This window comes from Trachemys scripta, chromosome 5 (assembly GCF_013100865.1).
Source record: "Trachemys scripta elegans isolate TJP31775 chromosome 5, CAS_Tse_1.0, whole genome shotgun sequence".
Classification (NCBI taxonomy): Eukaryota; Metazoa; Chordata; order Testudines; family Emydidae; genus Trachemys; species Trachemys scripta.
In genome coordinates this window covers 26,153,854-26,180,919 of record NC_048302.1, presented here as the reverse complement: position 1 = coordinate 26,180,919, position 27,066 = coordinate 26,153,854, and the positions used below count along the sequence as shown (strand labels likewise).

General features: G+C 40.3%; 1 protein-coding gene across 2 annotated transcripts in view; it reads left to right on the top strand.

Moving 5' to 3' along the window:
- The window catches only part of EIF4E (eukaryotic translation initiation factor 4E), a 42,994-nt gene that overhangs the window by 10,674 nt on the left and 5,254 nt on the right, over positions 1-27,066 (top strand). For both annotated transcript variants that reach the window (XM_034771833.1, XM_034771832.1), the window contains exons 2-6: positions 3,151-3,257; positions 9,824-9,919; positions 16,445-16,508; positions 18,417-18,530; positions 24,533-24,672. In XM_034771833.1, coding sequence (XP_034627724.1) covers positions 3,151-3,257; positions 9,824-9,919; positions 16,445-16,508; positions 18,417-18,530; positions 24,533-24,672 — 521 coding nt within the window. The remainder of the gene's footprint in view (positions 1-3,150; positions 3,258-9,823; positions 9,920-16,444; positions 16,509-18,416; positions 18,531-24,532; positions 24,673-27,066) is intronic.

The window sequence follows — 27,066 nt, the reverse complement described above, 5'->3', positions numbered from 1 at the left end:
AGTGAGTGAGTCATTAGGACATTTGTGAATGACACCTTGAAAATTAACTTTTTAAAATGTTCACGTAAGTTACTTGGTATCAGAATTGCTCTAACTAGAAGTATGTAATTTGATGGGCTGTGGGGCAGAGTGGGATGTTTTCTATTCAGTTTTGGTCCATGCATGTGGTATCCATAAATACAACAAGCAAGTAAAAGATTTCTAGCACATGTATACCTAATATATTTTTCTAAAACTATTTAAAACTTGCACTTGCTTGTTATCATTTTCCTATTCCATTCCTAGTTAGTCTTGTATTCATCCTTCTAGCCTAGGTTGCACTGGACAACTAGAAAAGTAGGTGACTAGTCTAGTGGATTTTAAAAAAAAATTCTTAGATGTTGTTCTTTAGTATTTAAAGAGCTGATTACTTAGTGGATCTGAGTAGGCTGCTCAATAAAAATAGCTACAGGAAAAACAGCAATTTTCAAAACTTCCCATTCGTACACTAAGTATTAAAACAGTCTTGATGAAGACTTCATTAGTGTTTGCAGAATTCTGTGTGGTCATAATCTATTTGTGTTTAATAAAACAGCAGTGAAGTACTGTGAACAAAAGCCAGCATTATTTCAAAATATGAATACCTCCTCCAACCCCCAGTTCTAGATGATAGAAAAGATTTTGTTGCTAAAGTATAAAACCTAAGACTATATCAGATTATGAGAGGACATTTTATTTTTTTTTTAAGCTTGTTTACTTTGTGTATTTGACAGCATTTGTGTGTTGGCCATTTCATTGATTTTTTTTTCTTTCACTCGGGGGGGGGCGGGTGTCTTTCACATGGCTTCAGGAGGGAGAGTTCAATTTAAAAAAAATTTAAATGTGATTGGTCAACTACAAAATGATCAGGAGGCTAACGGGGGGAGATGGGAGGTAGCAGGGTGCAGTTCCTGAAACTACTAACACTTGAATTTTGACATGATTTAATGGAGTGCCCCTTTTTTTAAAAGAAATTGTCATGTGAACCAGATCTGGGAACAGAATCTAAAATAGAATACTACTTTCGGATATTGTAGTGAAGTCTACTAGTATATTAATAATTTCTTAGTAAAATATTTCTGCAGTTAAGGCAGGAGGCTGTGCTATCTGTCTGTATTGTATTTGAATTAGCAGTGAAGTCCTAAATATCAGTGCCTCAACAATGTTTTTCTGTGTAATCCATGTTGTTATTTGAAGAGCATTCTAGATAAGATATGGTACTAATATAATCTCATATTACTTTAAACATCACAAAATGCTGCCACTTCATCTTCATGTTATCTCTTCAGGTCCACTCCACTTCTCCTCAGTTTTCCAGTAGCTCAGAAGCTGCAGGGCTGTGAATAACTTTGAGAGGTGGGAAATCCATGTTCAGATCACTTCCCTTCAGGTGGGGTGGAGGGATTGAACCAATGTGTGTCTCATCCTGAGTAAGTACCCTAACCACTGGGCTAAAGGTTATAATGGAGGCTACTGCCGCCTCCTCCACCCTCCAGCTGTTTTGTGTGAAGTGTGCTTTGAGAACGCATATGGTGGTCTGTCCCCACAGACAGGTTGGCAGTGGAATGGAACACCTACTTTCACATGCTTTGGGGGATTGTACTGGGACTTATGCATTGTGTACATACCCAAAGGCAGAAATTTAGGGTCATAGGGGACTTTTACAGTGAAAGTTTAGGCACCTAGGGATTATAGGTGCCTTCAGGGTTACACTTAGCAGGGATCTTGGTAGTGAGTAACTCCCACTTCAGGTGCTGAAGTCCTTTTGACTTGTCATGGCTGAACTTAATCTACTTCTGCACGACTTCTCTTTGATCAAGACCGCAAAGTCTAAAATTTTCCCTAGTTTTTAAATCCTTTTTTGTGACACTGGATTTAGGAGTGTCTAGAATATTTTTACATTTGGGTAGGTTTTGTTTTGTGGGGGATGTGTAACTAAGTGCTGGTTATTTTGCAGAATCAGCTGTACACAGCTTTGTTTGCCCTAAATGTAGAATGAGCTGTCTTTCATCCCCTGTGTCTCTTGAATGTTACAGCAGGGATTGCAAATTGGAGTCGGATGGAGAGATGGCAGTAGCTGCTGGAAATGCTTTATTATGCTTTCTAAAGTTCTGAGGGAATGACTTTAATAGCCACAATGTCATGTTTGAAATTGTAGAATTAAATGATAAGCTTGAAGAGCAACACACATCCTGAATTCTTTCTTCTCTACTCATGTTTTCTCCATATTCTGTTTTAAATGTAATAAATTCTGTGTATATTTGAGGTCTGTAGTACTTTATCTAAAGCAAGTGTAGGATGATATTTTGAATCAAGGTGTATTGTAGTAGCAGGTGCTAATGGGTAACTTAAACTCATTGGGAAAGGTAAACTTCATATCTGAGAATTACTTTTAGTTAACACTACACTGCCATTTAGGGCACATATTTCAGCTCATACTTGCTTACGTTGGGAGTACAGGCATTGGAAATTACCCTGTTTGAAGTTCAATACTTGTAGTGTTTAGTCTTGGCTGCAGTAGTTTTTGGAGTCAAGTATCTCTCAAACCCTTAGAGCTAGAAACAAGTTATGCAAATGCATTGAAAGGCTGGCAATCTCTACTTTCCAGGGATAGTTCATTAGATTCCAGACCTTAAAATCAAATCATTCTAATTATCATCTTCCTCCTTGCAATTCTGACATTCAATGGCTGCCTCCTCAGGAAGCACTGATTATGGAAATCAGTGTTGTCTGCTAATGGTTCTAAAACTAAAGTGCACAGAGCTCATTCCTGGAACTCCCAATTCTTAAAGGTCGCAAGCAGGCTTTTGTGCCTTCTGGTACTTGGTAAAATAAGCTGTATAAACCACATTGAAATCAAAGTGGAGCTGGGGGAAACCCAACAACAAGCAAAATTACATGAATTTTCGTGGTCCGATATCTTGTGACCTGCTAGCGTTTACGAGCATGTTGCATAGGTGAGCACAAATACTTGCAGGGCCATGTGTGTTTTTATGCTGTGATCCTGAACTGCTAATCAGAAAAGAGGTAGGGAAAGCTAATTTTCTGAAGTAAACTTAAGAGGGTGGTAGCTAAGTGTTTGCAGAATACAGTTGAAGACACACATCAATAATTTTGCTTTTCTTTATACAGGAAACCACTCCCAATCCTCAGACTTCAGAAGAAGAGAAAACGGAAACAGCACCAACTCAGGAGGTTGCCAGCCCTGAACAGTACATTAAGCATCCACTACAAAACAGGTGAGCCATGTTGTTCTGTCACCAGGCTTTGTGATTCTACAGGTAAATATGCCACCTCAAAATTCTCATAGTTGCTATTTTGTCAAATTATTGTTTTACAGAGAAAAGCTTCATTTTTTCACTTCATAAACTTTCAGCCTATTCTAACAAGTTTTTCAGTGACCTCATGAAGAAATAAAAACCCAATTGTACTGGTTCTTAGTTCATCTTCTATTGTAATTGAAACCTTTTGTTTGTATTAATAATAGTGATAGAGTAGCTGAGATCTCTTCCATCTGTATATTTTCTTATTGCAGCCAGGAGGCTCTGAAGATGGTGGGGAGAGGCAAAGTTCTTTCTTCTATCAGTCAGAGGCAGGTAGAGCTTCACATGTATCAGACATCCGAAAGTGGCTGATATAAAAAATTGAGCCCCTACCAAGCAGGGTCCAGAAATCTACTTAGATAGAAACCATAGTGTACTATTCGATCCCAGCAACGAAGTGCTACGGATCTGGGCATCACATGGGATGTTAGCCCTAGATGATATTAGGGAGTTACACACCCTCATCTTTCATGTATTTTTCTTAGTTTTCATGGTTGTACTACACTGATGGAAGCAGTAGTGGTAGACCAACTGAGGAACTGTTTTCATCAGGGTTGGACAACAAGTTGGTAAAACTCTACTGGCCAGTTTGTGTTAGTGTTTCCACTTTGCTATTACAAATGGCAATGCAATGGTGAAAAATTCTAAGAAAAATGTGTAGCTCCTCACTAAACGTTGTAGTTATGTTCCTGAAAAATGTGACTTTAAGTGAAATGATGTTAAGCTAATCCAATTTCCCCATAAGAATTAATGTAAAGGGGGGGTGGGTAGGTTCCTGGGGAAATTTTTTTTTGCCAGCCAAAAGGCATTACATACTTTTTAAACAAGCAATTTAATACTATGCGTGGGGGGGAATAATGCGCACGTGCTGTGTGTTTACAAACATACTGTACATACAGTACAGCACTATAGTTGGGAGGTGCCCCTGCCTTACCCTACACAGGCACAGCCCACTGGCACTGGAGATGAGGCAGGCAAGGAGGCTGAAGGTGCTGTAGGCTAGGAGAAGCACATTGCACAGCAGCTGCAGCTTCCCCTACTCTGCAAGCACCGGGGCGGGGATGGGGCTCAACCCTCAGCCTGCCCACTTCCCCCCCCTTCCCCCAAGCCGCCATCCTTGACTTGCCTCTTCTCCCCCCCACCTCCTCCCCCTTTACTTCCCACGCTGCATCCTCGCTCCTTCTCCCCTCCCTCCTAAACTCCGCAAGCCAGCTGATTGCCGCTGGTAGGAGGGAGGGGAAGGCATGCCGAGTCTTCGCTCCTCCCCCCTGCCGGGGCAATCAGCTGACTTGCGGTGTTTAGGGGGCAGGAGGGAAGGGGGAGGAGCAAGGACTCTGCACGCAGGCTCCCCCTCCCTCCCCCCGGCCTCCTGCCCAGGGCAATCAGCTGGCTTGCGGTGTTTGGGAGGGAGGGGGAGCCTGCGCGCTGAGTCCTTGCTCCTCCCCCCTCCCTCCTGCCCCCGAAATGCCACAAGCCAGCTGATTGCCGTGGGGGGGGGAAAGGCGCTGATCCATGGGGTCTGCTGGTGGGCGGGGGGCACTGTGGGGAGGCGGGGGTGTAGGGAGGTTGCCAGCTGTGGAGAAAGCAGGCAGCCAAACAATGTAAGAGTGGAGCATTGCACAACTTTAAATGAGCATGTTCCCTAATTGATCAGCAACGAAACAACGTTAACCGGGATGACTTAAAGTGAGGAGTTATTGTATAGGTGTTTTCTTCGGCTAAATTTCTCAAGCACTGCAAGCAACAATTACAATGCTGTTTGTAGTTATTAAATATTTTAAAACAATATTCCCAAGACCACTTATGAAAATGTTAGTTTTGAGTAAAATATTCAGAACCTAGGATATCAATTTGGGGAATTGATTTAAATCATCAATTTTTAGTCAACTTTTCCATTTGTACTACAGTTATTTTTAAGAGAGGTGCATTCGCATTGGTTGATATGACCATTAAAACATGTTGATTTACAATAAAATAGAGCATTTACACTAAGTTTGGTTTATCTTTTTGCTACATAGGAGGATACACTAGAACTATAGACATACATTTAAGCAATTGTATAGCTTAAAATTTTCAGATTCTTATTAATTATACATTTTACTGTTAGAAAATGGTGAATGATATATTTATTTACTAGGTAAGTAACTTTTTGCTCTTGATTTGTGTCAGACTGCATTAGGATGCTAACTAGAATTTAAAGAAACACAAAACAGCATATACAATTTTTTTATTTTTTTTAGAAAACAATATTAAATGTTTTGGATACATAAACTTGTATTATCAGAACATGTTTCACATTTACAACTAAATGATTTATTAACACAATAGAGGGATTAACTATAGACAGCAAATTAAACTGATTATTTCAGATCAGCCTGGCCAATTTTTCAAATATGCAGAAGTGAAAATGACTGGAGTTTGTTAGTTAGGAGTTTGTTGTATTTGTGAACTAGAAGAGAGACAAGTGTTCATGCTTTTTCAGTTCCCAGTCAGTTTCTAGACTTTGAATGAATTAGTTCAAATGAAGAAAATACTCCTGTGCTTGGAGAAGGTTACTATTGTCAAACAAACTCTGGTTCCCAGGATTTAGCTAATGACTTCCTCCAGTTCAGTTGTGACCACCTTCATACTTTGATGATTTACTGCTTGAGTGGGTCACATATCACATGATTGATTGGGTGATTATTGGATGCCCACATCACAGCAGCACCATCTTTAGAAGCTAGGCATCTACCCCGGTTCATTGGATTGAGAATATTGGCAAGAAAATGTTTAGAGTAAGTACTTCATCCATCTGCTTCTTTACTGCTTGAAGTTTAACTTTGTGGTAGGTATTTCTTCAGTGTCTCTTGAACTTCTTTGCAGATTTCAGCAGCATCAGCAATGCAGCAGCAATCTTTCTGCTGTTTGTCCCAGGGTATGGAAATAGCTTTCAGTAAATTCAGCATAGATTCTAAATTTCTTCCTAGTCTGATGTTGAATACTTTAGCTGTGATAGTTCCATCTGTTTTGTCACGATTTTCTTCACAAATTATAAGAATAGGCCAATTCTTAATATAGCCCAGAACATTCAACAACTGACTTCTATCATACATCTTGAGGGAGAATTGGTTTGGCTCCTCTTGCTCTCTGCAGTGCAGCTAAATTGAAGTGGTTGTCACGGTTTACAGGATTGGAGCTATATGCCCAGCTTTGGAACATCCTCTTGGAGGAACCCCTTCAATGTCCCTGACCCCCAAGGAGTTGGTCTCCCTTTCATGATAGGCTATATGGCCTCACCCTCTCCTTAGATTGAACCTCTGGGCTGCAGCACTCCTGCTTCAAACTAGGATCTCTGCTCAGTGAGTCTGAGATACACTCCTGTTTAGAGACTTGTACACTCTTCAGGGACTATTGGACTTCACCCAGTATTTGCAAAGACACTCAAAAAGCGTTTTCAAAATAGTGTGGTTTATTAGTCAATTGGAACATAGTATTGGAAGTCCTTAGGTTAGAATAGAGAAATAAAGGTTAAAGCATAGAGGTCAGCTCACTACAGCTTGGCTGGTGAACTGCTTTGAAGTCCATTTTTCAGGCTCTGTGTCTCCTTGACAGTAGTCAGTTCCCAGGTGAGAGCCCACTCTTATTCTCCCACCTCACTTCTCAGTCCTTTCTTCTTGTGATGGGGTCTCTCCTCAGCTTCCCTCCTGAGAGGTGGGGAAATCCTCTTCCCTCCCCTCCCTCCGTCCCTCCCACGCCCACCCCCACCCCCAGCTCTTTGGTTGCTCGATGTCAGTGTCCTGATGATTGGGCTTTCCAGTGTCGTCTTCAGTTGATATGGATTGGCATAGGCCAGTTCTTCTTAATGAACCCTTCATTTTACTCAGACAGTTAGGCGGCACACACAAACCTGTCTTTTAGCCTGCCCTGAGACACACATAGGATTCATAAACATAGTATCAAAAAAATTCCCGCTTTGTCACAGTTATTACCAAAATATTTTGCAATTTCAACATTTTGCTTTATTCCTGGAGTTGTATTTAAGTCTTTAGCTAAAAGATGGATCAGATGAGCACTGCACCCATTATAAGTTTCAGATTCCCTTAATTATTTTCTTCTAAATGTCGTCTCATCTTTGCTACATTTGTAGCATTTTCTGTGACATAGCTACATGCGTCAAGCTTGAATTTTTGTTCAGTTTGTTACAGCTTTTATTGCTACTTTTAAGTATTCTGCTGTATGGGTATATCCTGATGTATCAATTAGTTCTGTAAGATAGACACCTCCAACTTCTGTTGACACAGACTCTCTCTACTTGATCATTGTGTACATTGTTCCACCAATCAAGACTCAGTTAACAAATTTCCTATCAATATTTTTTGCACATGTTCAATTTCCTCCTCAAAGCTTGTATCCAGCAATGTCTGTTCTGCTGGGTGGAATCTAGCTTGGTCATAATGATTGAACCATGTAAATGAAATTTGTGTTCTGAACAAGACGAGAAGGGGAATGTATTGCATAAATGAACCAAGTAATTTTTTCATCTATGATGTCTTGCTGGAATTGGCTGGTCCTGATTATGAACTCATCCATGGTTTTACTGGATGCTGAAGATCTTTTTTTGATGCAGGTAATTTACTGTCTGACGTAGATTTGGCTGCAGCACTGCTGGTGGTACCAGCATATGATTATGAAGTGGTAGATGTTGCAGATTGACATTCATAACCCCTTATGTCTAAGTTGGACACTGAAACAAAATGGTAAAAAAGTCACTTGCAGTGCATTGCTTTGAAAAAATGAGGTTGTAAATGAAAGATTACTCCTATTGCAACTAGAACAGGAGTACTTGTGGCACCTTAGAGACTAACAAATTTATTAGAGCACAAGCTTTCGTGGATTACAGCCCACTTTGCACCACTATTTAAATTATATAATTTATTCTAAACCCAGTTTTATAGGGAAAGTAATTAACAAATTATAAGGATTATCTAAATCTATTTAAACCCTTATCTCTAGTCATATACTAGTGAGCTTGAAAAACATTTTAACGTTAAAATTCATAAATGTACTTTTAAACCAGAAGTCTCCACCTATGCTGTTTGATTATACTGAGCAATAAAAAATAATAATTCAGTAGTCCAGTAGTAACTAAAAAAATGTAATGGATAAATACTCAAAACAAACATACCAATTCTATTTTGAATACAATCATTTTGAAATTCATAAGTAATCTACCCAAAACACAAATTTGACAATCTAAGTTGTCATTTCCCAGCATAAGAAGACATGGTAGGAAGTCCATAAGGATGGTGCAGAAATAAGTTTGCTAACCAGTTGATTCAGATTTTTCAGACATCTCCACATCCTGTTCAAAGTCATTGCCTTCTGAGGGGCATTTTTTATGTTTGTCTGATAACCGGGCACTACTTCTCTTTGTTACACTTTTTACATGTGGCACGTGTTTGTTTTTACCCAAAGATCTAGGAATTTCTTGAAAATATTCCCGAATACGGACTTTTTTGTGACCTGTAGCCATGGCAATTTTTTTTCCCTGCAGTTCCTGGGTGTTGAAATGAAGCCTAGAGGCTGCACTCTGAAGAGTGTTATCTCTTCTTCCCATAGTGTCCTGCTTAGACACCAGTGTTGCTCCTTTCTGGTTGTGAGATTGCACTCATCAGAGTAGAGCTGTGATGAAATGTTTCATATTAATGTGCCTTTAAGTTGTATTCTGAGCAAACAATGAGAAGTTAAGTACAATAAGATAAGGCAGATATTTACAGATTACCTTTAAGATTTCTCATTAAAGCTTGTTGTCGTCAATAAGTTTAAATGTCAGCTTCATTTTTTAATCTCTAATCATTCCAATATATACATGATGGGGGAAGTGCTTCTTGGCATGTGTGGCGAGACAAAATCTATCTGAAAGAGATGCCTAGCTGAAGGGGACAAAGGACTAATCACAGAGAAGAGGTTCCCAAACTATATCTGACCTTGATATTCCATCACTTCATGGCAGTTTTAAAAGAAGGTGGTACGGGAACCACTGACATAGCGTACTCCTAACATGAACAGTCAGCAGTCTTTCACAGATTACAGCCAAGAGTCCACTTCGATGTACAAGGCTGCAGTTTACCTATAAGCACAACTAAAACCTTGTTGTGAATCTCAAGCAAATGGTCATTCAGTCATGAATGTAACACTGATCATTTATATAAAACCTTTCAAAAAGGATTTTAAATAGCTGCACATAAATGATTGGTTAGGCCTCCTAACACTTCTCTATATTGAGACTCAGAGGCTGTCACCTTCCCAAGATCCAGAATTAGAATTCAAGCCTGTTTCTCTTCTGAATTTCTCCTACCACCCAGGAACTGGTACTGAGTTTCATGCTGTTACCTCAGTAGCAGTGTCTCATCTTCTCGGTACTTGTTATCCAATAAGTGTACTCAAATCTCTTCATTTCTGATTTATTTTTAATGTACAGTACATCATTTTATCTTTAGGTGGGCTCTCTGGTTCTTCAAAAATGACAAAAGCAAAACCTGGCAAGCAAACCTTCGTCTGATCTCAAAGTTTGATACCGTTGAAGATTTTTGGGCGTAAGTAAAACTTTTAATCCACATACTAATCCTGTGGAAAATTGGGGAAGTAGCTTGACATTCCTCTCTGTATTAGCAAAATGGTACTCATTAGATACTAACTAAAAGTTAGTTTCTGGAGTGTAAATTGGAATTTGTCCGAACTGTTTGGGGTGGACGTCTTAATCTTCAGAAGGAGAAGCTTTTTCAAAAAAACCAAACTTGTATATAAACTATTTCTTGGGTTTTTTGGTGGTTTAAATCCATCAAATATTATTTTATTGCTTGCGTGAATGGGATGGAATTGTAATTGTATTGATAATAAACAGATTGTTCTGTCTTGCAGTCTGATATTGCAATGTATATAGGCCTGAAGGTTCAAACATGGCTTATTACACGTAGACTAGATTTTAGACTAGATTTTTTCAGGGTGATAAGCAGAATTAAATTGAAGCCTGAACTCTGCTTCTGGTGTAATAATTTCCTGTGTACAATATCCTGTATCTGAAAACTTTAGCCAGAAATTATTAGTGACTTTTGGTACTCAACTTGAAGAACCTTAGAGGGGCCAGTTTTTCAGAAGTCAGGTGCTTGTTTGTTTTCTGAAAAACAGGCCCCCTTTAAGGTGCCTCAGGTTGGACACCCAAAAATCACTAGTCACTTCTGAATATCTTGGCCTTCTTATGCACATTTTGAAAACACCTTTCCTGTTTATCAAGCAGAGTGAGTAGAAATAACCCGGCAAGTTGTATGTACAGTATTCACGAGGGCCTGGGATATTGGTGAATTGAAGATATATTAAAGTTCTTATTTGTATAACGGATACTGGGCAGAGTACCATAGATCTCAAAGATACTGGGGAAACCAGACATTTGGAAACCAAATAAAACTTCCCCACTCTTCACCTCCCTTGTGAAATTGTCTTGGCTATCCAAGGATATAGATTCTGTCACATAATTGGTACTATGAGTCCCATAGGAATTAAGCAAAACAGGAAGTTTCAGAGCATTTCAGAAGAGGTAGAAGGGAAAATCATTTCTCCCCCATGTCTGTTGGAGCCCGGCCACTAACAGCAGCACCTGAGCCCTAGGCATGAGCTCTTTAATGATTTTGGTTCCTGTGGGTTGCTTTTACTGAAATTAAAGAGGCTGTCTTTAAGTGTCTTGTATATTGTGATATAAATGGGGACAGTGCATTGGGAAAATGGAGGAAAAAAGTACGTGTGTTTGAAGGTGGGATGTGGTTGACGGAGGGAAGACATATTGGTGCTTAACCTTTTTAAAACACTGACTCTCCACCTTCTGAGTAGCAAGGTCACCTGAGGATTTTGTTGGCTTCTGCCTTCTGGATGTGAGAGCTGAGAAAACTGCAAAGTGGTAACATGAGGTGGAAGAGGTGTTCTTTATGTTGGTGTGGGACACCCATGGGAATAACAAGTGGAAATAATAGTTACTGGGATGCTAGAGGGATTGTGTTATAACATGATTGTTGGACAGGAGAGTTTTTGTGTGGATAGTGTGGGGGAAAAATCAGTGTGTGCAGGTGGCCTACTCTGGGGTTTGTTCAGGCAATCGGCTTTGGCAGGTGCATCATAGGATGGTTGTCAAGTTGAGTGAACATGCTTGAAACTTGGAGATCTTGGATGAGGTGTGGGTCGGTTGTGTGAGCTTTGGCTTCTCAGCACTGTTGTGGTGGGCAGGGAAAGACAACGATCCCACTGGTCTCGCTATTTCTGGGGAAGCAGTTTTTGGCAGATATAAACCTTGTCCTGATTCGTGCTGTTAATGCGTGGTTTTATGCTAATAAAGTTGATCGTGGATGAGTTTGGACATGCATGTTACCAAGACCTGGTTGCATGAACTAGCAGAATACTTACTAACCTGGATGGCTCCAGTCAGAGTTGGTTACAGCATCAGTTACAGCAGGGGTGGGCAAACTTTTTGGCCTGAGGGCCTCATCAGGTTTCATAAATTGTATGGAGGGCTGGTTAGGGGAGGGAGTCATGGCCCGGCCCCCCCCCCCTATCTGCCCCCCCCCCCCCCCCCCCCCCCCGGGACTCCTGCCCCATCCAACCTCCCCTGTTTCCTGACGGCCCCTCTGGGACCCCTGCCCCATCCACATGCCGCAGCCCCATCCAGCCCCTACACTCATTCCTGACGGCCCCTCTGGGACCCCTGCCCCATCCAACCACCCCTTCTCACTGTCCCCTGACTGTCCCCGGAACCCCTGCCCCTTGCTGCCCCATCCAACCCTCCTCCTTCCTGACAGCTCCCCCTGCTCCCCCCCGCCCACCACCCTGAACTCCCCTGTCCTTTATCCAACCCCTTCCTCCTCCCCCTCCCCCCCCGCTCCCTGCCCTCTTACCGTGCTGCCTGGAGCACCGGTGGCTGGCAGCACTGGAGCCAGGCCACGCTGCCACCACACGGCACAGAGCACTGGGTCAGACCTGGAGCTCACAGCCCCACTGCCCAGAGCATTGTGCCAGCAGCGGAGCGAGCGAGCTGAGCCTGCAGGGGAGGGGCCAGTGGCTAGCCTCCCGGGCCAGGAGCTCAGGGGCCAGGCAGGACGGTCCCGCGGGCCGTAGTTTGCCCATCTCTGAATTACAGGGTATTAAACTGAAAGATATTTTGCGCTCTTCATCTACTGTATGAACCTGCTCAAACTCAGTGGTAGTTTGAGAGCAGCTACTAAAATAAAGGTCCAGTTGAAGCAGCAGGTGGAGAGTGCAATCTAGCAGTGCTTTCTGGTGATGAACCTAACCAGGTAGTCATGGACCACAAATTAGTGAAGTCTTCATTCCTTGTTCTAACCTTTGCACTGGTCCCAACAGTAGAGAATGTGGAGACAGCTGTCACAGTTTCAGGGATTTCTCCCCCAAGCTGCACTCAGGAGTTCCCAGTCCGGTCTCCAACCATCACCTGTCTCTGGATAGGAACCAGGGCTTTTAAGGCTACACAGCTGCCTGCCTTACACTGTGATATCCTCAGCAAACCAGTCTGCGTAAAGGCCAGCGTGTTTCTTCCTTTCTCTAGGGGCTATGACCAGTGTATTGCGAGCAGTTAAGTTACCCCACAGCTCTTTCTAAGCAAGCACCTTTATTAAGGTAAAAGCTTTACAGAGAAAACATGTTCAAAACAATAAAAATTCTTCAAGTGCTTGCTCATGTCAACTCCATTGTAGGGGTGTGTGCTTGCCACATGTGCCAGTGCTGGAAGTTTTTCCTTCTGTGATATCCGTCGGGGACTAGCTCTGGTGCCATCTTGAGTGGCACACATATGCACCAGTATACAGGGCACCGCCAGCTCCTCTCCCTCAGTTCCTTCTTACCACCAGTGACAGTGCTGGAATGTTTCCTTGCCTCGGCAAGCTTACCTTTTTTGTGCCTAGTTGTGAATCTCTTGTGTATATAGTTCTTATAAAGTTTGTATAGTTTTAGTTCCCTTAGTGCATAAGATGGTAATAGCTAGTCCCCTACGGGATTTAGCCTAGGGATGGGGCATGCCCTGATCGTGGGCTTCAAGCCTTGTTACTGCTGCAAAAAAACCCTATGCCAGTCAGTGATCCCCATCAAAACGGTCTGAAGTGCTTGGGTGGGGGGGGAACCCACATGAGCAACAAGTGTCACATTTTTAAGAGTTTTGAGCCTCAAACCAAAAAGGAGCGGGACATTTGACTTAGAGCGCTCCTTATGGAGTCAGCCCTTGGAGCCAGCCCCATCGGACTCTGCTCCAAGCACTGCAACATCTCGCTATGCTGCAAACACAGGGGTTATGGTCATGAGAGGAGCTCGCGCTACATATAAACATCAGGGAGCTTAGAGTCATCTGTCTGGCTTGCGCATTGTTCCTTCCCCACCTATCCAGTTGGGTGGTGCAGGTGTTGACTGACAAAACATGTTTCTCCATGTTCTATGTCAGCTTGCAAGGGGGAGCTCATTTGTCGGCTCTGTCCCAGGAAGCCCTTCGTCCGTGGGACTTCTGCATCCAGCATGAAATCCACCTGAAAGCCTTGCATCTCCTTGGTGTCTGGTTGCAGGTTCTTCTTTCACCACAAGTGGTCCCTCCATTTGGAGGTGATCAAGATGCTCTTCCAGAAGTGGGGAGCTCCCCAGATGGACCTGTTCACCACCAGACAGAACAGAAAATGTCATTGGTTCTGCTCTCTGCAAGGTCTCTGCAAAGGCTCGCTTTCTGATGCTTGTCTCCTGTCTTGGTCAGGAGACCTAATGTACCAGGGTGGATTTGATTTAAATCATGATTTAAATCACTAGGCAGGAAGACTCAATTTTAATCATGGATTTCTACATAAAAGTGCATTCTTCTGGATTGTTATGACCTTAATACATTTTCTTCACATCTCAGAGATATAGGTTTCATTTTTAGAAGGTACACACTATACATCTTTAAAGTGATTTATTTTGAAAAGTTTTCAGATTAGTTTTACAGCTATATCAGAAAATGAATGATTGTTTGGTTATTTCATTTACCAAAGGTAATTGAAGCCGATAGTTCACCTCCCAATGACTTCATAAATATCTCCAATTCAACAGGTTAATCATTAATATGTGGAGGATTTTCTTGCCATGCTGTATTGGGAGGAGAACATCACCCAGACAGACATTTAAATTGTTTTATTTAACTAAAACAACAAAGTTATGTATTCTGGATTTTTTTTTTCTTGAACAGCAAACATAATATTTTAACAAAACAAGCATATGAATTTTTGAATTTAGTTAAAATTCAAGTTTTTTAAAATCGGGGGGGGGGGTTAAAATTGTTTTTAACTAAAATAGTTAAATGAAACATGGTATGTAATATGGTCTTCGGTATACACGTTCACAACACATTATGCTATCACTCAGCAAGCCAGAGATGATGATGGTTTTGGCAGAGCTGTGTTGCAATCAATGTGTCCATGAACTCCTACCCGATTCCGGAGGTATTGCTTGGGAGTTACCAACAATGGAATGGACATGAGCAAGCACTTGAAGGAAAAAACGGTTACTAACCTTTCATAATGGTTGCTCTTCAAGATATGTGGCTCATGTCCATTCCATGACCCACCCTCCTTCCCCTCTGCTGGAATTCTGGCAAGAAGGAACTGAGGGAGGGGGATGCTGGTGGCGCCCCTTACATCAGCACATACACGCACCACTCCAGAGGGCGCCAGAGTTGGTCCCCTATGGATACCACACAGTGAAAACTTCCAGCACTGGTGCATATTGCGAGTGCACACACCTATAATGGAATGGACATGAGCAACACATCTTGAAGAACAACAGTTACAAGAGGTTAGCAGCCAATTTTTCATCCATGTATGCTAAAAGCTGACTAGAGGTCACCTGTCAGTCTTATGAGGCCCTAGTAAGCCAAAGTCTTTCAAATCCTTCTGCAATGATTGGTGCCCCCATTGGACAGAAGGTTCTTTCCATTTGCTGGATCAGAAAAAGGACCCTGTGTCAGTTAAGTTCATCCTTTTATACCAAAAGCCCTTTCTTTGTCTCTCAGTCTCTGGAAAACCCAGCTTGAATCAGTATATGCCCAACCGCTCCAGGGTATGTTACTTGCCTAGCGTGATTTGCCTGAATAACCCCCTCCCCCTTCCCTTCTCCACTCTTTTCAGTTCCTACAGGAGCTGTGGTAACTCTCCACCATGGAGTAAATCAGTCATACATAAACGATTTATATATTTATGATCCCCAAAGATATTGCGTGTGATTGCAATATCTGTTACAACAGCATCCTTTCCTCCTCACACTCCTCCAATTTTGTGCATTAAGCCCCTCGCCACTCCATTTTCAAAATTTGTTTTTTCCTGTGCATTGCTTGGTGGAGAGCACTTCCTTTTGGCTCAGTATACACTTCACTTCTGAGTCTTGCATGCTTGTCTCTTTTTCATCCTTATTTGGTTGTCAAATATTCTGCCTACAGGTCTCCACCCTTGGAGTAATGTAATAGATGTTCATGAGGTAGAATATGAACACATCTTCTGGATAGAAGAGCCACAGAAGCCTAAGCCTTTATCTTCCTATTACAATATACAAAACAAATTAATTTTGTTCAGTGAGTTGTCCCGAATGTTAATGTGATAAACTTGTATGAAATATTAACTCACGTTATCTTAATTCAAGACTTGGGTTTAGGTGGTGAAAATGGCAATATTTTTGAAAAATGATAGTTGGTAGCATGGATCCCAGTGAGAGAATGTAAACCAGTTTCTGTCCTGTTTGATAGAACTCAGTACTTTTTAAAGAGCTAAATAAGTAACATCTCTACTAAAAACTGGTTTGACATCAGAATATAAATTGATATGCATTTTTATATTGGGTTTCTATACTGCTGAAGTTGGGATAGCTTCAAAAAAGTTTAAATAACTTGATTTTAATGTACCGTTCAGTTTGTTTTAAGCATGTTTTGTCAGTCAAACTCCGAGGTGTATGGATTCGGCTTTCTTAAGCCTTTCAAGAACAATATTGTACCTTCACAAGCTGCTGGACTTTTTAAATGTATTTCTTACAATTATGTGTTTTTCTTTGTTTTCAAATAGTTTATACAACCATATCCAGCTCTCTAGTAATTTAATGCCTGGCTGTGACTACTCACTTTTTAAGGTATGCCCAGTAAGCTTTTCAAAATTATTAATGTAAATCACAATCTTATATAACTGTTTTCTTGAATAAGTAAAGATACCATGATCAAAAATTTTTAAGTGACTAGTGATATTGGGAGCTTAGCTGGTGGAGATGTGTTAAAGGGGCCTAACTTTCAGAAAGTGCTGAGCACCTGCCCTCTGAAAAATCAGACTCTTTGAAAATGACTAAAGTTGGGCACTCAGAATCACTAGTTGCTTTGAAAATTCAGTCCCATGACCCTACTGATGCATTGGTTTTCATCACCCTGTATCTTGTTTGTGCCTGCATTGTAAGAATTTTACAAGATATGAGCCCAAGTACTTGATATGATCACGTTTCAAAGTTGTTTTTAATAGTGCAAAAGATCTTCCATTCATTACTTTATATCATGTGATTTTTTTTTTGGGATGCAACAAAGGGGGTCACATGACTGTTTAACTAGTACTTTATACATAATAAAACTTCCCGTGTTTTAAGTGAACGTAGTGTTTATGAAAGTTATCAAACAAAGCAAGTTTTATAGAGGTTTTCATGCTTGCTGGCAACAGGCACATCATTGGCAACAGCTTTATAAGTTTTCCCAGGTAATCCTGCCAGTGGCCTTATATCTTGACCTAGAGGAATTGTTTCTCAGGGCAATGAAGTAGTTTAATCTCTCTGTGGCTACCAATAAGAGTGCCAAACGTGGGAAAGTGACCTAACATCATTAACTACCTTTCCACTTTCATCCAAAGTTCTGTGAAGCACAGATATTTAATTGTAGCTCTTCTCTGAAAACTTATATAAAAGAATATCTTCAATAGTATCAAACACTGCAATGTTAACAGCACTATGGGAGTGGGAGCTGGGTTCTTTTCTGACTAGTGCAGCAAGTGTTAAGTAAGTTTCTATTGCAAAGCCTTCATTGCTGGCAATGCGTGAATCAGAAAACACAGTTTTCCTTTTAAATGATAGGTTGACTTTTTTTGAAAGGATAGCAGTTTTAAAAAAATTTGTAAACCCTGCATATTTTGCTCTGGAATTCATTGAGGCAGTAAACAGTGAGTGCCATGATGCCACTTTGACTAAGTCACTCTTTGACTGTAAGCAACTTTCCCACTTCGCACCTGAGTAAACCGTAGCACAAAGATTCAGTAACCTGGCCAAAATCACACAATCTTGGTGGTCAAACTGAAGACTATAACTCAGGAGTCCTTGGTAAAAAGAAAAGGCTGTGGTAGTAAGTCTGAGATCTTGGGGGTCAGTTGACTCAGGCTTGGACTGTGGGGCTAAAAATAACTGTGTGCATGTTCCTCCTTGGGCTGGGGGCTGGTCACAGTAGCCTCTTTCTTTGCCAGGTTTCAGAGTCTAGACTCCAGTCCAAACCCAAATATATACACTACTATTTTTAGCTCTGTAGCCCACCCCCACCCCTGCAAGCTGTAGTCAGTTGACCTGGATCTGAAACTCAGTGCCACAGGTTTTAGCTTGCAGTGTAGGCATACCCCCTTGTTTTAATTACTGGTTATGTTGCCCAGTTTCATACAGGACTAAACAAATGTCTCACCTGGGCTGTATTTGAACCAGTTTACATAGAGCATTCTGTAGCAGACTTCAAGTTACTTATTCGTGACTTTGCTATACAAATAAGAATTCAGCTGTCTGAGAAATATTAAATTTTTAGTTCCTAAATTTCTCCCTTACTATTTAGCTTGAGACTGGTGTTGCTCTTAGTATTCAGTGTTCCTACCCTAGAATAAGGTACTCTGTGGGGAAAAATCATTACTATTCTTAAACTGTAAATTCTGTTCTTGTGTTGAGATTTAAATGTTACTTCCCCTTTTATGTTGTATAATAAAATACAAATGAGATATTTTGCCATTTACTGTCTTACTGTACATTTTGTAGGATGGGATTGAACCTATGTGGGAAGATGAGAAAAATAAGCGAGGAGGACGATGGCTAATTACACTAACTAAACAGCAGAGACGAAATGATCTTGATCGCTTCTGGCTAGAGACAGTAAGCTCTCTGACATTGCATATTATAACTTAAGATTCTTACATTGAATATCTAACTACAAAGGGCTTTTCTATTTGGCAATACTAAAATCTTTCATGACTTTTTCCTTACAAAAATAGATTGTCGTGAAACACGAGGTACCCTAATGATGCTCAGACATATCATTTGAAGTAAGACAAGCATACAAATATTAGGCTACATATTACATTTAAAGTAGGGCTGTCAAGCGATTAAAAAAATTAATAGCAGTGTTAAACAATAATAGAATGCCATTTATTTAAAGTGTTTTGGATATTTTCTACATTTTCAAATGTATTGATTTCAGTTACAACACAGAATACAAAGTGTACAGTTCTCACTTCCTTTTTTATTACAAATATTTGCACTGTAAAAAAAAAGTTTTTCAATTCACCTAATGAGCGTACTATAGTGCAATCTCTTTATCATGAAATTTAAACTTACAAATGTAGAGTTGTGTACAAAAAACCTGCATTCAAAAATAAAACAATGTGAAACTTTGGAGCCTACTGGTCCACTCAGTGCTACGTCTTGTTCAGCCAATCACTCAGACAAACAAGTTGGTGCACATTTGCAGGAGATAATGCTGCCTGCTTCTTGTTTACAATATCACCTGAAAGGTGAGAACAGGCATTCTGTAGAAATCTCACATTGGTATCATCTTTGTGTTTTGTCAAATCTGCAGTGAAAGTGTTCTTAAAATGAGCAGCGTGTGCTGGGTCATCATCTGAGACTGCTATAACATGAAATATGTGGCATAATGTGGGTAAAACAAAGTATGAAACATACAATTCTCCTCCAAGGAGTTCAGTCACAAATTTAATTAATGCATTATTTTTTAACGAGCATCATCAACATGGAAGCATGTCTTCTGGAATGGTGGCCGAAGCATAAAGGGGCATATGAATTTTTAGCATAACTGGCATGTAGATACCTTGCAATGCTAGCCACAAAAGTGCCATGCGAACACCTGTTCTCACTTTCAGATGTTGTTGTAAATAAGAAGGTGGGCAGCATTATCTCCTGTAAATGTAAACAAACTTGTTTGTCTTAGCGACTGGCTGAACAAGAAGTAGGACTGAATGGACGTGTAGGCTCTAAAGTTTTACATTATCTTGTTTTTGAGTGCAGTTATGTAACCAAAAAAAAATCTACATTTGTGATTTGCACTTACACGTTAAAGAGAGTGCAGTATTATGTGAGGTGAATTGAAAAATACTATTTCTTTTGTTTGCCATTTTTACAGTGCAGATGTTTGTAATGAAAAATAATGTGAGCACTGTCAACTTTGTATACTGTGTAACTGAAATCAATATATTTGAAAATGTAGAAAAACATCCCCCCCAAAAAATATTTAATAAAATTCAAGTGGTATTTTATTGTTTAACAGTTAATTGTGTGAGTTAACTGCAATTAATTGACAGCCCTAGTTTAAAGGTGACTTGCAAATGTTTGTTAAAAATCCAACTGGTAGTTGTCTGTTCAATGCCCCTGATAGAAGTAATTCTGCACACAACTGATTAGCCCTCTTACCCTAATGATGTAGAGTATTAGTCATACGTTTCAGCTACTGGTGAAGTTTAATTATTTGCATGTTGTCTCTAACGTTATGTTTAAGAGTATCTATTTTTTATTTACATTTTATTTTCTTAGTAGTTCATACATACAGTGGAATTGACGTAAGCATTGTCAATAAGATCCCTTTATACTTACCTTCTTTCATTTCATGTAGTGGATACTGAATATTATGCGTTCAAAAACGGTGCTGGGATAGTACAATTGTCTAGTGCATTACACAAGATTCCATTTTCCTCTTTCCAGGTTCTCCTGTTGTTTTGTAGACTATTTTAGAATATTAAATGCAAAAAGCTGTAGCTGCCAAATACTCCTAGAAAATCGTAGGATAATGTATGTATGTTCACAAAATGTATCACATGGAAAAAGCTAAAGTTTACTTTCTCCTAAGAACTGAATAGATTCTTCAGCATCTAGTGGAGTCAGGTGTTTGACAGAATGTCCTGATATTAAATTGTGGTTAATACATTGCAAAACTGTCACCCTGCATAAGCAATCATATAACAGTAAATCTTAATACAACACCAAAGTGACATGTCAGAATTATTTTGTGATTGAAAATATAATATTGGCCCATATTTTCTGCCACAGCTGAGGAGAGCACAATGCAATTTGGTGAGGAGCCAGTGTCCAGTATAATTTAGGGCAATCTAAAGGCTAAATTATGCTGATTGCCTATAGCTCAAGGAATGCTATGGCTGCTTGGCATAAGATGGACCAGAGGGGAGCCCTGGCTATACGCCAGCAGCAAAGCAGGGGGTTGCATAAGAATTGTTATACCAGCTCTTCTGCTGGACTGTCCTACACTGGGATCTGGTGACCAGCTTTGGCTTTAGAGGGGGCAATCAATTATTTTTTGTCAAGGTCCAGATTTTTTGATCAAAGTCCAGACTCCAGAGAAAATAATACAAAAATAACAATGATAAGTAAATAAAAAGTTCACAGTCCATTCAAAAGCCTCTGGTGGTCTGGATTTGGCCCACAGTCTGCCTATTGACTACTTCCGCTTTAGGGTGTGATACTGCTGCTGACACAAGGCAGCCTCGCTGCACCCCAGAATCTGTTGCTGTCACTTCTTCTTTCTGCCTGGAAGGACACGAAACGATCCAAGTGGCTTTGGTGCATATACTCCATTTCACATGAAACTTTGAGTGAAACTCAGAGTGTTGGTGGAGAGGGTGTTGCATATATCAGATCCATGGGCACCATAAGAGCCTTGTGATGTGTCCCAAAGACGTAATACAGTTGCAGAGTCACAAGATGAGTATCTTCAGACTAATTGCTATTTCTCATACGCCATAATAAATATTGCATAAGAGAACTTTCAAGTCCCAAGAGTTGTAGTTTAAAAACTACAGGGAGGTAATTAATTAATTTTAATTTTTACTGTATACTGTAAATATTTTAAGTATACTGTTTCTCGATGTAATGTAATCACACCATCCTGATCAACCTAAACGACACTTGTTTTACTTCTCTGCTACCTAAACATTATGAAAAATCCAAGCAACATGGCATTGCTTTCATACATTTTATAAACAGAAAATTTAATTTTTCTGTTTCAACATGAAAACAAAGATTAGGAAAGTGAACTGTTCAGTTGCTTGTAACTGATTGCACATGTCCTAAGCACACAGGAAGATAGACGCATGATTATGCAGTCACACATCAGGGAGCAGCTCCATTAATCGTTTCAATATTTTTTCACAACTAGGTCAATCAAAACAAAATCAGAACCCTTTCCTTTTCCTTCTGTCCTCTTGATTTGTCAACATATTACACAAACTTCTGTTAGGTTGGCCAAGTTTGGAATAAAACTACAAACTATTTTACTTAAGATAGAGATACAACAGCATTTAATTTTTTCCCTTGTCTAATAGAAATAACATGTCTATAAATAGTATACTTGTCACATCTTATCTGTCCTTGGTAGCATTTTATGGCCAAATACTAAGAGACCATGCTGTTGGTTAAATAATACTTCAGATGTTTTGTGTGGCATGAGCCTAAAAGTTTAGAGCTTCTACTACTCAAGTGAATATAATGTGTTCCCTTTGCAGTTGTGTGCAGCTTCTATAAAATGTGTGTGTGGGGGGGTTATGTTTGATTTATTTACTAGCACGTTATGGCCATTAGATTTCCGTTGCAGTTGCCAATTAATCTTTAAGAATTGGTTTAGTTCTCACACTGCTTTGAACAGTGTTTTTAAGTCTAAAACTTTTGAGTGATTTTGAAATTTTTTATTCAAGATAATGATCAGTACATAATGTCTAAGATGCAAATGAAGCAAACAAACTTCCATTGATGGGCTACGTTCATCTGCACAGATGAACTTCTCCAGCCCATTTTGTAATATAACACAGGCCATAGAACTTCCCCCAAAATAATTCCTAGAATTTACCTTTCAGAAAAACATCCAATCTTGATTTTAAAATTCTCAATGAAGGAGAATAACCATGACTATTAGTAAATTGTTTCAATAGTTAATTGTGCTCACTGTTAAAAATGTATGCATTATTTCCAGTCTGAACTTGGCTAGCTTTAACTTCCAGCCATTGGGTCATGTTATACCTTTCTATGCTAGATTGAAGAGCCCATTATTAAACATTTGTTCCCCATGTATGTACTTACAGTCTGTAACCAAGTCACCCCTTAACCTTCTTTTTGTTGAGCTAAATATATTGAGCTCCTTGATTCTGTAACTATAAAGCATGTTTTCTAATCCTTTAATCATTCTTGTGGCTCTTCTCTGAACTCTCTCCAATTTTTCATTGCCCTTTTTTAATTATGGCAGAACTAGACGTAGTATTCCAGCAGTGGCTGCTTCAGTGCCAAATACAGAGGTGAAATAACCTCTCTACTCCTTCATTCTCATATTTAAACATCCAAGGATAGCTTCAGCCCTTTTGGCCATAGCATCTCACTAAGAGCTCATGTTTAGTTGATTATCCACCATGACCACCAAATCTTTTTCAGTGTCTGTTTCAGAGAGAGTCCCCCATCCTGTAAGTATGGCCTACTTTTTTGTTCCTAGATGTACACGTTTACATTTAGCAATATTAAAGTTCATATTGTTTGCTTGAGCCCAGCTTACCAAACAATCCAGATCAGTCTAAATCAGTGACCTGTCCTCTGAGTTACTTATCGCTGATTTAAAATGTCTAATTTTAGTAGCTGTTTTAACATCTTCCAGGGATCCTAGTGGAAAGCCTTATCCCATATCATGAGATTACTTCATCTGTTCTCCCTCCTCCCCCCCAATACAGAACAGAAATATTAAACACTTCTGTCTTTTCTACATTATTATTGATAATTGTACCATTTCCATCTAGTAAAGGACCAATACCATTGTCAGGATTCTTTGTTCCTAGTGTACTAAAGGAAACTCTTTATTGTCCTTAACTCTGCTGGTCATAGATTTTTTTTCTTATGTCCCTTTGCTTCTTATTAGTTTTCTACAATTCCTAGCTTCTGATTTTATATTCATTACTAGCAGCTTCCTCTTCCTACGCCAAGAGAAGAGATTTAACCTTTCCATTCCAACTCTGAGGGGTCTCCACGTTGGTCCATCATAGCAAGTAAACATCTCTGTGCAGTACCTGCATTTGTGTAAATATTGTGCACAGGGAGCATTATCATGTGCACTCGTGTTTCAGGGTACAGTCACAACATAGGTTGGCGCAGTAAGCTGTTTGCAGTGCCTTGGAGTTTGATCCAAGCTTGATCCATTGCTCCTCATGCATTGAAGCTGAGTGTGCAGCAAAGGTGGTACGCTCAGCCCCTGGGGAAAGAATATATGTTGCATATCTCCGTAGCAACCGCACATGAATCCTCAGCCAAAACACTTCTAAAATGTATAGTTGGTGGGGCTGCATGGCGCAAAAGGGATCCTCCAAATACCTGAAAAGATGTATAGAGAAGAAGCAGAAAGAGCATTTGGGAGGATGATGGGAATTTCAAGATGACAGGCTATGTAGAGAAACAGTTCTGGAGATTTGGGAGGAGATGGAGGGCATGACTGTGGCATGTGTGGAGGGCTTGGCAGAGGAGAGAACATCTTTTAATGAAAGAGATTGTACTATAAAGGTTTCAGCTATGAAGCCTGTAGATAGATGGAAAACCTCAAACAAAACATCCCACCTAAAAAGAAATAAAGGAACTCCACTGCTATGCAACTAAACCTTTCTTACGCTAATTTTAACATACATTTAGTCATTGATATTTAGTGTTTTGATTATTCAGAATGGAAATGGTTTGTCTCCATGTGTAAGAGGTTTTCAGTACACCAAAAATTTAGTACAATAATGTCTAATATAAAACTGCTTTATAAAAATGGAAGATTCCACTATAAAACACAATTTTATTTCAGGTTGTTTACCTCCCTTTAATAGTTGGTCTTTATTTTGTAGCTGCTGTGCCTTATCGGGGAGTCCTTTGATGACTACAGCGATGATGTATGTGGAGCTGTTGTTAATGTTAGAGCTAAGGGTGATAAAATAGCAATATGGACAACTGAATGTGAAAACAGGGATGCTGTTACGCATATAGGGTAAGTTATGTTTGCTATTCAGTGCCTTAGACTTGATACACATGACTGTATTCTTTAATACTAAATACCTTTTAAATTTGGGTAATTCAGTCAGATATCATGCTAATGCTGATCTTCTTCATTTTGAGATCAGTGGGTACACTCTGGAAAATGTATTTTTGGGGAAAAGGAAAGTCTTCTGTAGTATGGCCTACTGATAAATGTCTTAAGTTTCTTTTTTTTAAAGTACAAAATAAGTTATGCACACATTGTCACATGCACTTACAGACTGAATCTTGCCTGGATTTGAAGGATAGACCTACAGTAGGTTGTCTGAACTACTTGAGTGTCCCTCCTTGTACCTTTTGGAAATAAAACACGAATACATGGGAAGCAGATCCATGGTGAAAGCTTCATTGGCTCTTCTGAGTGGGGCATTGTAGCTAGCTAACTCAAGCTCCACTGCAATACACCAGCATGCACTAGGCTGATGATGTCCCGGCCATCACAGAGCATGGAGTAAGCCTGTATTGAAGCCGGTTATCTAAGGATCACTTTCAATAAAACAAGTATAAACCTATCTGATTATGTCTGGTGGGGGTGTGTGCTTTTTTTTAAAAAACACTCTCTGAAAAACTGTATGTATTCTATTACTTTAAAGCTGCTTTCTCATCCTCTCACCCTTTTACATAACCTCAAAAGAGTAGCTAGCTGTGTGTTTCAGTAATGTCATCTACCTTGCATCATTCTGGGCAAGGGACATAACAGCAGGCTGGGAGCTAAAATCATGGCAGGAATAAATATCCTGGAGCTCAGAGTTGACTTTTAGGTAATGTGCTGAATGTTGCCTCATCTTATTAGCAAATATTGGTGGAATTCTTAACTTCTTGCAGTTTAAATTTAAAGTACAAATTGTTTGTATTACTGGTCAGCTTAAAAAAAACTAGACTTGATTAAAATTGTCTTCTCTTCTGAAAGAAAACTAATTGCAGTATTTCCAGAAAAGGAAATTGCATATCTTTCCAGCCTGGTTAGATACTCTTTTTTTCTTTAGTGGACTCAAGAAAATTCAAATGGAGTGATGATCTTAGAATAACAGAACTGACTCTTTTGTTGTTGAAGTCAAAATAAATGAGGCTACTTGAATATTTCCGTGGTCTACGTTTGTTGCCTTGATGGACAAGCAGTTTTTTTCTTGGCTAGATTTTTATAACTACAAATGGTGCATGTTGACTTATGGTCAGTTTTGCATTCTGACTGCCTGTTCTGTGACCAGCAGAACAGTTTACCATATTAAGTCCAGTGAGATCTGCCTTACATGTAGCAGTCACTTCACTACTATGCCATCTCTTTCATTAATGTTGGGGGCAAGTCTTCAGTGATAGACACAGTGAGTTAGTGAACTTTGGTACAGATGTTTTGGTACTCCAGGACACCATCCCAAGTATGCATCAGAATGGTATTAACAACACTAAGGGTATGTCTACACTAGCAGAGTTACAGCACCGACAGTTACAGCACCACTCAGAGAGCACTGAAGGGAAACCATTGTTGTCTTCACACTATCAGCTGCCTGCGCAATAGCATGTTCACACTTGCGGCACTTGCAGCAGTATTCGGAGCAGTGCGCTCTGGGCAGCTATCCCACAGAGCATCTTTTCCTCTTCTGCCACAGTGGAGGGGGCCATGGGGCATCCTGGGTCCTGTCCCAATGCCCCGTGATGCATTGCTTCGCATCCCAGCAATCCCTGTGCTTCTGTCCACATTTGGTGCCATCTTTCAATGGTTTATGTACTGCATGCTCTGCCTCTTCAGGTTGCAGGAATGGATCCCGAACTGTTGATCGCTATGCTGCTCGCTCTGACTAACATGTCACAAGTGGCAGTGGAGTTATTCCTTAAACTATGAGGGCAAGAGGAGTGCCAAATTGATCTCACCATGCATATTATCTACAACACGAGGTTGCTTGTGGCATTCACGGAGGTGCTGACCACAGTGGATCGCCGCTTTTGGGATCGGGAAACGAGCACTGAGTGGTGGGATCACATAGTCATGCACATCTGGGATAACGAGCAGTGGCTGCAGAACTTTCGCATGAGGAAAGCCACATTCATGGGACTGTGTGGTGAGCTCGCCCCAACCCTGTGGCGCAAGGACGTGAGAATGAGAGCTGCTCTGCTGTTGGAGAAGTGCGTGGCGATTGCATTGTGGAAGCTGGCTACTCCAGACTGGTACCTGTTGGTCGCTAACCAGTTCGGAGTGGGAAAGTCAACCATTGGACTCATGTTGACGGAAGTGTGAAGGGCCGTTAATTGCACCCTGCTCAGAAAGACCATGACTCTGGGCAATGTGTGTGTGACATTGGATGGCTTTGCACAAATCACCGTGGGCATTTCACAGACATTAACACAGGCT